Here is a 14,940-nt window from a genome sequence, read left to right as displayed (position 1 = left end):
ATCATAGAACCGGCCCCAGCTGATGACGATCACCAGTACAAATGATACCTGTAGTAAGAAGGAAAAATGGCTACAGAAAAATGCAATTGGTGCCACAAAACAACCTGGGTTTTATTCTTCATGTAATTGTCAGTTTTCTTTTACATTTGTAGAGACTTATACACCCTCTTCTTTTACATTTGTAGAGACTTATACACCCTCTTGTTTTCACGCACTAACACATCAAAGGAGAACCTTCCTCAGTGATCCCCGGAGATTGACAAATGCAAACAGGTTTTCTGCTGGAAGGCTAGCAACGATGCATGGGTATCTGACAGACGGGAAGGAATGACAGCCAACACCTATACAGCGATCATGCTTTACAGACCAACTTCTCTGGCGCTGGAGTATCATTACGGGGAAAAAAGGCTGGAAATGGAAAATTATTTTCTCCCAAAATACAGCAAATATTTACATTATAAGCTCTCCTCCAATCCTTGTATCATGCCTCTAGCATATGCTGTACGCTACCTGTTTGTTATATACTTTGCCTAATATCTGTGTGTACAATATTACAGTATGTTTCTTGAATGTACCATGGGGGTGGGGATGTAGCTCCCAAGTGCCCAAAGGTATTCAATTGACTGCATCGCGTCTGGCACTTAAGCTGAAAGATGCACTTTAAAGCCACTAATGCCCGGGGGGGGGTTTAAACTGCATCTCCCTTACGTGATGCTGTGACTGCAAGCGGTAACACCGCGGTCAGAGTGAATTTCTGCTCGAACCTCATGAGGGTGTGAGCAGAAATCCATTAGTCGCCGGTTTACAGAGTGGGCAACCGAATAATGAGAGAGTGAGGACATGATGACATAGTTGGGAAGATTTTAAGGGCAAATGTAATAGGGTGAGAGTTTAGAAAATGTGAGAGTTTAGCAGTAATCTCTCATATTGATCGAGTTTTATCTTCAAAACGGGAAAACATCTAGATGAGAATTTAAATTGTGAGAATTTTTTTTTTAGTCTGAAAAACATGCCAGTTTGCCTGTTTTCGGACACTATTACATTGGCTGAGTTAAAAAAGTGTGAGAGTTTACTGCTAAACTCTAACCTTATTACATTTGGCCCTACGTTGGGAGCAAAGCAAAATAAAAAAAGTTAACTTTACACCTGCAAGGGGGAGAAAAGCATGTATTTGTTTTTTGCATTCAGGGTAAATACTGGCTGCTTTTGCATGTAGCCCACAAATGCTGCAGAGCTTTATTTTTACACTGCAATGTAGAACTGAGTTCGGGACACCCCCCTCCCAAGTCTAAATCTCTCTGCACATTTTACTACTGTCCCACCTGCAGTGCAATATGGTTTTACCAAGGTGCAAAGTTCCTTGCTCTTGTTTTGGTCTCAACTACAGGCGCGTATCTACTAGACGATAAATTGGACGATTTGAACAATATCGATATCGTCCAGTGGGTATGCAGTCAACGACCAGCGTCATTGACGACATCTTTCATTGCCTGTACTTGCAGGGCAACCTGCCGATATCGTCAGGTTCTGCAATTATGGGGATGAGGGCCGGTTAAAGATATTGAGCCCGGCACTGCAGGTCAAACACTAGACGATATCGCTCATGGAGCATATCGTCTAGTGGCTACCCGCCTTTAGACTCAGTCGCAACAAGCCACCATGTCAAATTGTGTCTCAAATTATTACAATAATAATATTGTTGTAAAACAACTACTAAAATATTTTGCAAATAAATATGTAGAAGTTTCAGGAGTTAATCAAAAAACATCAATTGAACTGAAGTGTGGAGAATATTTTTCCTCTGCACAGTAATTTCCTGTCAGTAGCCCAACTGAGGGACATAGCAATTTAGTTTAGAGTGGCTGCAAAAAGACAAATATATTTACCTTTCGTCTGCAGTCATGTATAAGCTAACATAAAACACATTTAGACCTGACAAGACAAATTAACTTCTGAACGTATATAATATTTATTAGTAGTCACTTTTATTAAAGGCAACTTGTGTTTAGCCTGAATTTCCCTTTATAACATCCAACTGTAATCTAAGAAATATAAAGACCATCTGGATATAGATGCTATAGCGCCATCTAGTGGTGTACAGCAAGTACAAACAATAGTGAATGGGGGATAGGTATAGGAGCGCTCTATGGAAGACTGCAATATCAATTTCCTCACTTGCTGGACGTTATCAGCACCAGGCATTGGTTTTTCCAACCTGATTTATTGTTACTGGGATTGTATACCACAACTCCCAATTACTCTGAAGAAGACTTTCCATTTACATATCAGTACTTCAGCAAGTAGCACCTTCACTGTTATCTGCTACTGTATGAAAATACTCTGCTTACACATTACCTACCTGTCAAATCCATTAATACTCTGCTTACACTTTAGCTAAAGGTCAATACTATTAATACTCTGCTGACACGTTACCTAAATGTCAATCATATTAATACTCTGCTTACACGTTACCTAACTGTCAAACCTATGAATACTCTGCTTACACATTACCTAATTGTTAAATCCATTAATACTCTGCTTACACATTACCTAAATGTAAATTTTATTAATAATCTGCTTACACGTTACCTACTTGTCAAATCTATTAATACTCTACTTACACGTTACCTACTTGTCAGTATTATTAATACTCTGCTTTGCTTATAAGTTACCTACTTGTCAACATTAACACTGTGTTTACATGTTACCTACTTGTCAATTTTATTAATGTTTTATTATGATTTCACACATGTATTACATTACTGCATTGTTCCCATGTTACTTTGTATGATATAAATATCAACATTGTAGCTAACATTAAATGCACCTTAACATACTGCCGATTCCTCAATGGACGACTGTTCCTCTACCTAACCTCCATATATTACCAAGGGGTTTGACAAGCCCCAGAGAGCAGCACATCCAAGCCAATGTGTGCAGGTTATCTATATCTACCTTTTCATACACAAAAGTTTACTTGTCCCTCTTTACCCAAACTCAAGGATTGAGAAATGAAAGATTAAATGAAAATTAAAAGTTACAGGGGTTTTTTTTTTTAATTTTAAAAACAACTCCCTCTTTAGTTACTGACCAAGCCATGTGTAGCAGTTTCAGGAGGGAAGCATCACGGTTATATAGTAATATTTGTCAATCCACTCCGTCCAAGCCTGCAGAGGATCCGTATTTCAGAACTGCTAAGGAATCAGCCCAGGCTAGCCGAAAGGCCTGGGACAACAATTCTATTCTAATGTTCTCCTTCGTAGGGAATGGGTAATCCCTAAACTGCTGCCCTGGGAGCATAAATAGTAACATTTACATCTGTTTGTAATTTTCATTCAATAAGTAAAACTACAGAAAAATACTCAACTTTATTTGGGTCTTGTTCCATGCATGGATGCCAAGAATCCATGCATGGAACTATTTGATCCAAATAGTTGCAACGTAGCTTGCCCCCCCCCCCCCCACCCCACCCCCGATTTCACCCTGGATTCACCGATTTCTGTATGCTGCCCTGTGGGGCTGCCAACTAAATTGTGTGTGTCCAGAGCTACCATGGGTGTAGCATATAGCCGCGCAGACTCGCAGGGCAAGTCTAACCGAATGGACCCTTACATATTTTTCCAATACTGTCTACGTGTGTGGGTTATAACTACCTTAAATGATTTCAGATGTTTCGTATTTTGTTTTTTACTTTCTCATTTATTGATAGATTTAACTTATCAGTACTATTAGTTTAACATCTAAAGTTATAGTTACTCTATATCTTAGATGATACAGATAGTGTCTTATCCACAACTGAAAACCAGGCGATGCCAGTAACATGGTTTCAGAGAGCCCAAGAAATGGCTCATGCACACAGCACAAACTTATCCAATATACACCACTATGGCTGTGTGTGTCCAGACATCCACGGGCCATGAATATCCCAGTCTACTGAGGCTTCTCATCACAGTCACTGTCCATGAGCAGAAAAATCCAGGAATGTTTAGTATTTAGAAGAAGAAATTAGTAAAATTTCAGAGAGAGCTACTGGAGTTCAGGACACTTACCAATGACAGGACGTGCTGTAACTGCTGTAACAACTGGGAATTTGCAATCAATAAGACAGGAAAGAGGATTGGACAAGCTGCGTATGGCTTCCACACCCTAAAACAGACTTAAAGCCACCCATACATCTGCAATGTATTGGTGCAATTCCATAATCTCCAGACGCGTGGAGTCGGTGATATCCAACATGTTGGATTTCCCTAATTTGCTGATCCCGACCAAAATATAATTGTGATCAGCAAATCGGGGATTTTTAACATGAAGAGTTTCACTGATTCCCCGACAGATTGACAATCATTGATGGCCGCTGATCGACACTTCCGATCGCCGGTTCCAGTCCGATGGGGGAAACGGCCGGCAGATGTATGGGGCCCTTTATACTGAAAATCAATTCTCCGGGTAGTATAGCTAGCTCGATACCACTGAACAGTCCCCTCAAGTGTAGAGCGGTGCTTTTATGGCTAGGACAACCCCCGTGGATTTACCACTGAAGGGGCAAAAACAACACATAAATATAAATGCCTGGCTTAGGTTCATTGATAATAAGTCTCCAGAGCTCAGAATCTGCATCTGCCCTATAGATTATACATTGGTGTCTCTATGTGGGGTAATGGAATTTAATAGAGAAATACAGGATATGGTGCTGTATTCCACCTCTATTACAGTGGTGCAGAATCTTTTTCCAATTGGCAATAAATTATGCAATGCCATGAAGGGTGTTACATTTTCTTAAGACACATGACCAAACAGCCATGCTTTATGTGGGTGTGGATTAAAAGATCTACACTATTTAAACAGACAGTCAAAAGATCGACACCAACTGGTCGACAGGTACAAAAGGTCAACATGGTCAAAAGTTTTCCTAGTGCCTAACCCTCCTAGTGCCTAACCCTAACCGTCCCGTCTAGAGCAAAACTCTAGCCCTCCGTTAAGAAGTGACTAACCCTAAAAAAAAAAAAAAAGTGTCGACCATTTTTGTGTTGACCATTCCAATGTAAAACTTTTCTTTTGATCATGTCGACATTTTGTACCTGTCGATCTTCATCCATGTTGACCTATTGCCCGTCTACCTAGACACTGTCGACCTTTCCATTGTCCTTCGTTTGCCATCCGCTTTATGTCAGCAGCCGTACTCTTAGGTGTCACGTTGTAAACCATGGTGAAGGTTGCCTTTCATCCATAGCCTGCGTGCAGCACTGCACCGTACTTTTATGGCCCAGTGTACACTCAGTTTGCCACATCAAATGAAAGAACATTTTGCCTGCAAAGTGTAAAATGGAGCCACAGGCTCTGTCAGAGCTCAGTATGAGACTCATCTCCCACCTGCCGATGGTCCAGCAAGGTCAGCCCCTTCACTCCTGCTAGGATGAGATTCTTTGCCACTTCAGCCCCCAGGCCTCTCAGCCCAACCAGAAGTACTCTAGATGCTCGAAGCCTGGGAAACAAAAATGCAGGTTCAGCATGAGGAATACAGACTACACAAAGGATTCAGGTCACTCATCTATAGCATAGAAGTCATAGGCACAATGTCCCATGGGGTGTGGATGTATAAAATAATGCATCCCTACAGGAATAGCAACTTTCAGTGGACACTAGTAGCACTATAAGTCCCAGAGCTGTCCATGGTGTTAGGTAGAAATAAGTGCATCTGGCTTCACTCGGTTCTTCCCACCGAGACCAGGCATGAAAACCAGCGACACGTCATTTTCCTGGATCTTGCATATAATGGATCACTTATAAGCGACCCAAACCAGGCGAGATCTGTGCTATCTGGAAAACATGACATATATGCTGTGTTTTCAGACCCGAATCCGGGCTGCTTATCTCAAGTGGCAGAATAATGTATTGGAATAGTAAATAACTATATAATCAGTATAATAAGTATAGTGATGATATAAGTATAGTAATAACCTATAAGTACGTATAGTATAGTATAAGAGGCCCAGGGGGACAGTGTCTCCTCCATGGGCCAGTACGAGCATTGTGTTCACCTCCTCTGTGCCTCCAACCCCCATAGGCGGATCTGCCGGTCATACTGCGCGGCCTCCTCCTCACTGATCACCGCCTCCTCCTTCTCCACCATCTTCTCCCGTTACACAGTCCACACACTCGCACCGTATGAATGGAGGACAACAGGGGGCGGGGCACGTGTCGTCACTAGCCGCGGACAATCACACGTGACCTTTGCTCGTGACCGCCTCACGTGAGCCCCGGAATCCGATGTGATTGGATAAAGTCACTGAAGCGTTTGCTATATAAAGAAGAGTATTCTCTGTCTGCAGTGCATGCATACAGTAATTCTGAAAGCCTCTGCATTTCTTTCGTTTTTGGGCTCTCATTCTTTAGGCCAGACCTGGCCAACCTGTGGCTCTCCAGGTGTTGTGAAACTACAAGCTCCAGCATGCCCTGCTACAGTTTTGCTATTAGGGAATGCTAAAACTGTTGCAGGGCATCCTGGGACTTGTAGTTTCACAACAGCTGGAGAGCCACAGGCTGGCCAAGCCTGCTTTAGGCGGCATGTGATGATGATGCTGGACTGCACAGATGTGGGGATATATAACGTACACTTACACTGTATGCTCTTCTTGTTACTGCTAGTAAAGTAGGGGAAACCGTACTGTGCAAATTAGAGGACACGTTCAAAATGAGCCTGTTAGCTAAATGTTAAGTAAACATAGTAAAAAAAAGTAGCAACGAAGGAAGAGCATCATCCCATCACTGACTGAGGCCACTGCAGCACAAGGATTGCAGAAGTGCAGAAAGAAACCACAAACATGATGCAATGTTAGAATAAGTTCTAAAATAATAAAAACGAATCTGTGTGACTGCTGCTCTCTTCCATTGGTTATATAAAATGTGTTCTATGTAGTTACCTCCCACAACATAGAGCTTTCTGTGTCACTGGCACCATGGGGTCTATTTACTAAGCCTTGGAGATAAAGTACCAGCCAACCAGCTCCTAACATTTTCCAAACAGCCTATGACATGGCAGTTAGGAGCTAATTGGCTGGTACCTTATCTCCGTTCACTTTATAGCTAGCTACACGATGTGTACCCAACGATGCGATCGTCGATCTGAGGGCCGACAGCAGGCTGTCCCTACACATGGGGCAGTCCAATGCCCAACCGCCTGATAGCCCCCCCCCACATAGCGCTGCATGGAATCGTCAGTTGCTTCGCCTGATCTTTTCAACATGCAGAAAGATCAGGCAAAGTGACGGACCACCTTACGGGAGCGCGCAATGCATGATATCATGCATACACACGGAACGATATTGCTGAATTTTCGTTCCAATCCGTCGGATCGTGTGCAATATTGTTCCGTGTGTAGGGGCCTTATCTCCAGCCAAGGCTTAATAAATAGACCCCCCATGTTTTTAAATTCTTTATTAACAATTGTTATACAGTGCACATGGTATGGGTCCACATACTGAGGTTGTATGAGTAACCATTATGGAGGAATATATTATAACAGCTGAGCAGACTTTCTGTCACTAGTTCCATTGATGCTATGACTGTTTTTTTTTGCCATACAATCTCTGTTTATTTCAAAGGAGAAAGGGAGAAAACGTCTGTGTGTTTAGATCAGATAAGTGGGCTTATCTCCGTACAGACAGTGGGGCCAAATCAGAGGTCAATGCAAGTGAGCCGAAATTTCGATTCAATGCAGCGTGCAGTTTGGTCTGACTAAAGGATTTCATCTCGCACCCCCTGAGGGTGCGAGGAGTAATACGACAAAAGCTCCGGCCGCAAGGCTGTTTTCCGTCTTAAAACGGAGCTATCAGCCTCGCGGCCAGCACTTTAATCGGAGAATGCTGTTTCTCGGACTAAACACCCAGGTTCGGTCGTGAGAACCGAAAGTCTCCGACTTAGCTGGTAGCTGGCGGACCAAACAGCGCGCTGAATTGAATAGCTCCGGGAGCTCCATCCAGGGGCTATTCAGCATCGCGCTGAATTGAATCGAGTCCATTGTATGCATGGAACTAAATGCAGGTATTCAGTTTCATGCAGAGTTGTGACTGCATCACCTCTATCTGTACGCTTGGTTTTGTAAAACCCATTATCAGTGTGCACTTGCCCCAGCCTTATCCTCGGGGGTCTGGTATATTAGGTTGACAGTTATCATTACATCATGCATAATGTCAACATGGTCAAAATGTCGACTTTCATGTCTACATGTCTACATGACTTTCATGTCTACTGTCAACAAACCGTCCATGGTAGTCTAGTAGTGTCTTGCCTGGTCCCGACGACAACGGCGTCTCCAGCATCATCTTTCAGGCCACGGTGGTCAAGTGTAGGAGCAGTTCCAGCAGAGACGTCTGAAGAGCATCGTCCCGAATATTCTTCCCCCTATCGCTAACCCTAAACCCTACACTAACCCTCCCCCTAGTGCCTAACCTCCTCCCCGTCGCAGCCTATCCCTTACCTCCCCTCACAGCCTAACCCTAACAGTCGGTGTTCTGAGAATCTCACAGCCTAACCATAATCGTCGGCGTTCTGAGAATATTGACATTTCACATGGCAACATTTCAGATGTTGACATGGTGCCTGTCGATATGTTGAACATGTTGGCATTCTAGTGTTGGGAAAGTCAAAATGGTAACTGTCAATCGTGTGACCAGATCCCATCCTCGGTGCAGGACATCTTCGGGGGGGCGGGACCCGGTGGCCGGGTCAGCGGTGTGTCTCGCTCCCCTCGCGGCTGCCGACGACCCATACACACCTGCCGATGGACAGATATGTCTGCAGACATATCTGTCCATCGGCTGTGCAGCACAGCCAATGCAATATGTCGGTGAACAACGACGTTCACCAACATATCACATGTACACACTGGCCGACGTGCAGCAGATATATTGCCCAATCAATTGATCGGCCAATGTATCTGTCAGTGTGTACCCAGCATAAGAAAGTAGAGCAATTTAAACATGCCTGGGATAGGCATAAGGATATCCTTACAAAGAGGATTACTAAGGATCAGATAGGGTTTGAGGTTACCATAAAGTTAAAAAAGGGCAGACTAGATGGGCCAAGTGGTTCTTATCTGCCTTCAAATTCCATGTTTCTATGTAACCCTACATAGCTCGCAGTTGTGTCTACACAGCTGCCCTCGCTGAACTTAACCTACATGCAAATACCCCGTTTCAGCCCAGTTGTGACCCTTCAACCTCAAGTGGAGATGCAATTCAGTTGCATACGACTTTTAATCACCCGTAGATGCATAGAGGGCATACGCTATGTGAAGACACCCAAGATCCATCTGTGACTCAGTCACCCATAGAAGTATACAGAGCATACACAGTGTGAAAAAGATCCGTCTGCAGAATGGACTTGCCTGCAACTCTGCACCAACCAAAATGTGTCTCAGAGAAGTTAAGGCCCCCATATAGCAGCAATCTGAAAACCACAATTGAACAATTTGAAGATTTATTGCCCGATTTTAGGATTTCCCAATCTAGCATTCTGCGCCCATACACTACAGATCTTTTTTAGTGATTTGCGATCAATTGCAACAAACACAGATCTGCCAATCTTGAAAGGCCCATCATTTTACTGGTAACGGTCTGCAAATCTGCTATTCATGTCCATACACTAGCAATCTACAGCCCAATCCATCTGTGAAATCCAACATGTTGGACAATCTGATTTAACAATTCCAATCACTTTTTGGTTGCAATCTGCGATCTGTGAAGCCCATACATTGCAGATTTTTTTATACAATCATCTGCAAATTGCAGAATTGCCGCAATCGATTTCTGATGTATGGGGACCTTAATGCTCGCCAAATGCTTAATATCTGGCAGGCAGGACATGATGAGACAGCTGGGGAGCCACAGCATAACTACAGCTCAGGGGCGTTTCTAGAGAGGAGGGGGCCCGTGTGCAGAGAGCGTCTCGGGCCCCTTCCTCTCCGTCCGGCGGCCGGCAGCGCACTGAGCCGTGTGCAGCAAGTGCTGCACTTATAGACTCGCAAACGACAGGAAAATGGCTGCGGCGGTCATTTTCCAGAGGTAAGTATAATATGGGTGCAGGGTCTGCGATGCGGTATCCCTCCCGCATCCTCCCAAGATTTAATGGGGAATTCGCATGTCTGCTTGGAGGGGCGGGGCTAAATGTTGATCTTTGCGTCATTTAGCTCCACCCCCTCATTGCGACCCCGTAGATAACAGACTTTTATGAGAAAGGGACGGGGCCTAATTACGTCACCTGTCCGGCCCTGTCCCCGATTCAGCCTGCTCCCAGAAAGAAATATACAAAAGTCGGTATGGCATGATGTGCAGCACAGACGATGTAATGGTCAGCATTACTGCCTCATAGCACTGAGGCCGTGGGTCGAATCCCACTACGGCCCTAACGGCCACACTCCATATATATATACTGGTAGGTTAATTGGCTCTCAACAAAATATTAACCCTAGTGTGTGTGTGTGTGCATATAATAGGGAATATAGGGCCTGATTCATTAACGTTCGCAACTGCGATTACGCACGCAATCGGCCGATTGTTGCGTCATGTGTATGCATCGCAGTGCTTGTGCAGGAAGACTCCAATGTGATCAGGACTGAGATCACAGTGACTGTGCAGACCCATCGCAGAGGGATTGACTGGAAACACCGTTTGGTGGTGGTGACGGGGGGGTGATCGGCCGAATCGCAGGCGTACCAGTGCGTTTCACAGTCTTGCTAAGTATTACGGATGTGTGTAAAGTAAAGGGTGTGTCCTTATGTTAGGCTTTGCAATCATTGCTGCAGGGTAGCGATCCTTACTGAATCAGGTCCATAGAGTGTAAGCTCCACTGGGGCAGGGACTGATGTGAATGGCCAAATATTCTCTGTAAAGCGCTGAGAATATGTGTGCGCTATATAAATAACTGGTAATAAATAATGCATGTAAATCTGCAAAGTATTTGCTGAGCAGGTATGTCATGCAAATTGTGAGCCCTAATACCGAACCCCCAAACCTTAAAAGGAATAGATGTTATTTCAAAGATCACTTCAGAAACCATGCTTTAAAAATACCATATTTATTGATGAAACAATCTAGTATCCACAATATTTGTAATCATCACAAATTCATCTAATATTCTAAAAAACGTTCATAAAATAAAAATCTGCGCAGATGATTATTTTATATTTAAATGGCGCCACAAGGTGACTACAGCACAAAGCAGGGATTAACAGTGTTTCAAAAACTCAGTTTCATGCCACTGCAACAGCTCATGTTTTCAGGATTTCTTTGATCATATTGGCTACGACAGTTATAATTATACTTGCCGACTTGCCAGGTCGGCCTAAAGGGGGTGTGATGGCTTCAAAGGTGGGCTGTGCGAGGGGCGTGGTGAATCGATCGCGTCATCATGGCCTGGCTATACAGTGCCCAAATCACAGGCATTGTATAGCGGAGGTGGGGCTTTGATGACGCGATTAAGCACGAATAGTGTAATCGCCCCCCCCAGACTGCTCACATGTGCTCTGTAAGTGGGCGGCTGCGGGGGTATGAAAGCGGTGTGGGGGGGAAGCGGGAGGCCAGAGGGAGGTGCGGGAGATTTGCCCTCTTTTCCGGGTGGCCAGGAGTAGGGATGGCCATCGGTGGGGTGTCCATCGGTGGTGACCATCGATTGCACGCAAAACATCGATGGTTTGCTCCCCTCAATGGCAACCGCTGCGGGGAGAATGGTGGGCCGCAGGTCAATAAAAAAACAGTGGCGGGGCTAAGCTCCATCCCGTCAGGAAAAAAAAAACATCGGCTCCCACTCGTTCATCGATGGCTAACAAACATTGGCTCCCAGCCATCGATGGTAAAAAAAATATTCAACATCAGCCATAAAGCATTGATGATTTTGAATCATTGATGGACGATGGCCTCCCTAGCCAGGAATGCCACCCGTTTTTCGGGAGCCTCTCGGCCATTGCGGGAGAATAGGCGAGTATGGTTATAATTCCACCTGTTCTCACAGACAGAAATCCTGAACACATGCTTTTGGGGGAGCGTGAGGACTGGATTTGAGAAACACTGAAGTAAACAATCAAGAAGCTTGACAAGAGTGCAAACTGGAAGTAAAGAATTGGAAAGGCTGTAACTTTGTAACTTTTATGACTAGATTGTCATAAAATAATCCACACTGGAACAGACACATTAAATTAGCTCAGAAGCCAGATGATAACCTTACAACTGCAGTGACTGAGTCACTGTTTGCCTTCTCCAGTTACCAATTATAGGAGGGAAACATCACACTAAAGCTGGGCATACACGGCCAGATAAAATGTCTGTCAGACCGATGTCCGCGGCATATACTGTGAGATTTCTCTCACAGTGTATTAGCCCGACACTTGTGCTCCGCCCCCTGGGGGAGGAGACATTTCCCTGTTCCTTCCATGGGAAGGAACACAGGAAACATCTGTCTGTCGGCCCCGGCTGGGCATACACTGCCCGATGCGGCAGACATAGTAATATCGCATCGGACGGGCATGCTGGACAATCCGGCATGCCCAACCAAGCAATATTTAACCCTCGGTCACCCACACACACGCTACAATTATCGGGGCAATCCACGGATATCGGGCGGATCGCCCCGATAATTGTAGCGTGTATGGCCAGCTTAATTTATGCAGGCTCAGGAGGTGAGGTGACAACCTTGTCTCTGTCACCCCTGAAATGGAAGTGTCATTATTTATCTCCCAAAAATTACTTTTTGCTTGATCATGATTAATTTATTGTTGGGGCAGCTGATGTATTCTTATTCAAATCACTGAGACTTATACCCCTTTTCCACCTAAATTCCGGGTCTGACCCGGAGTTGGAACAAAGTTCCTATCCGGATCAGACCCGGAATTTTGCCGGCGCCGACTCGGGATATTCCCGAGTCAGCGCCGCTCACACCGCAATCGGGTCTGCACAGACCCGGCTTTTGCGGAGTGAAAGTGGTCGCTTGGAGATGACGTCATCTCCAAGCGCCACTGAAGCCGGACCAATCGGCCGGCTAGCAGCGCACTCCAGGTCATTGTGACCCAGAGTGCGCTGTTCTCACAGCAGGGTTTCACGGGCTACGCCCATGTTAAACCCTGCTAGTTACCTGGGTTGGATTGCCGGGTCACTCGACCCGGCGATCCAACTCTCTGCCCTTTTACACCAGGGAGCTGCCCGGGTTAACCCTTCAAAAACCCGGGTTTTAGCTCCGGTGTAAAAAGGGTATTATTGTTATAGTATGTCTACGTGCCCCCCACCACTATCCAAAAAAAAAATAGTTTTCTGGAGGCTAGGGCAATTTAAATAGACCTGCGATGATAATCTAAAATAACTTTTTTTTTACTAAGTTATTATTTTTTTTGTACTTTTTCTGTTAATTCCACAGATGGATTTCAGTGATACCTGATATTTTGGCATGATGCTACATCTCTACTGCAAACAAAAAAAAGCTATATCAGCAGCAAAATATAGAAAAAAGGATTTTCACCCCACTACTGGGGATGGATGAACCAGAAATGTTATTTTCATACATTTTGAGGAAATCTGGTCAATCACTTGAATTAAAAAAAAAACTATTTCAACCAAGCATGGGGGGTGCAGTGCATCGGCTTTGTGTGATGTGATAACCAGTGGCACAAAAAGTAATGTTTGAAATATGTGGTTTCTGCCAAAGGAGGTGTTTATAAGCACTTACTGACAGGATGCCCAAACTCAGGCACATGCCACATTCACTGTTTGGGGTAAATTTACTAAAGTGAGAGTTTTTAGAAGTGAGTTTTAAAAGTGATGTTGCCCATAGCAACCAATCAAATTCTAGCTATTATCTTCTAGAAGGTGCTAGTTAAATGTTAAGTAGAATCTGATTGGTTGCTATGGGCAACATCACTTTTAAAACTCACTTCTAGAAACTCTCACTTTAGTAAATTTACCCCTTATAGTTCATTTTATTTTTTTTAATGTGCAGAAATGAGTGATCTTTACTTTTGTACCCTACAGAGGTTGTTATCTTAATTTGACAATTAGGGGGAGATTCAAATACTGTTGGACTTCCAGCATACTAATGCGATATGAGTTATCCAGCAGGAAAATGTGTTTTCACTGCCACCTCACATTGGTGCGTATAACACTAGTGAGGTTTCACCAATGTAATTATCTCCAATGTGCTCAGCCACACATTGCCAGAACCTGATACTCAATTGAGCCTTAGTAAAACATGCAAAACTTTTGCTACAACTGTAGTAACCAAATGCTAGGTGTTACTGCTTCATGGAAGTACTGTATAATACATCAAACGGATTAAAACCAAATAGTTTAAAAAAAATAATAACAACTTTGTGCTAAAAGTGCAATTGCTTTGTAAAATAAAAGAAACAAACTTTAGGTTTCATATCACACGGCTACTGACTGCCTCTCCTGTTAGCCTTTACCCCAGAGAGACAGCACATGCACCTCAGTCACACTTTAAGATTTCAAGGTGGACATTCATACATAAACACCAGCTGATAGTGTTATCTCTGCCCTCCATACTCTGCTCTACCTAGTTTCCCTGCACTGCAACATCCAAAGCTCACTAAACTACATGAACAAATCTATTGGGCAGCATTTCTATACCTCTTTTCATATTAGGGACCCATGTCTTCAGTTGCTTATCATTAATACCCCTGGCCGGCATCTCCAAACACTGGTGAGCCGACTATTCCTATGCTGTAAATGGGACCCGTTTATACCCCTTTTACACCAAAATCCTGGGTCCGACCAGGGAATTTGAAGTGAACACTGGTCAACCCCGACTTGAGAACCCGTTTACACTACAACTCGACCAGGGTTGTTCCCGGGTTGGCCCCGTTTACACTGAACACGGGTAATCCCTGCTTTTCCCTATAGATATCATTAAAAATTGACTTTTTTAAGGACTGACAGACAA

At 44.0% G+C, this 14,940-nt stretch overlaps 1 protein-coding gene across 2 annotated transcripts in view; it reads right to left on the bottom strand.

The window, feature by feature from the left end:
* The window catches only part of SAE1 (SUMO1 activating enzyme subunit 1), a 43,120-nt gene extending 36,897 nt beyond the window's left edge, over window positions 1-6,223 (bottom strand). Inside the window, exons 1-2 of one of the 2 annotated variants that reach the window (XM_088458110.1) lie at window positions 6,039-6,223; window positions 5,371-5,482 (exon numbers count right to left, since the gene is read on the bottom strand). In XM_088458110.1, the coding sequence (XP_088314236.1) occupies window positions 5,371-5,482; window positions 6,039-6,130 (204 nt within the window). In that variant the 5' untranslated portion in view covers window positions 6,131-6,223. Of the gene's footprint in view, window positions 1-5,370; window positions 5,484-5,966 lie in introns of both variants that reach the window. The other variant, XM_088458112.1, reaches the window with a different exon arrangement.
* Window positions 6,224-14,940: the final 8,717 nt, after the last annotated feature.

The sequence above is a fragment of the Taudactylus pleione genome, unplaced genomic scaffold, assembly GCF_031769625.1.
Source record: "Taudactylus pleione unplaced genomic scaffold, aTauple2 ptg000809l, whole genome shotgun sequence".
Taxonomy (NCBI): Eukaryota; Metazoa; Chordata; class Amphibia; order Anura; family Myobatrachidae; genus Taudactylus; species Taudactylus pleione.
The sequence above is the reverse complement of the archived record's forward strand: the minus strand, read 5'-3'. Positions and strand labels throughout refer to the sequence as shown.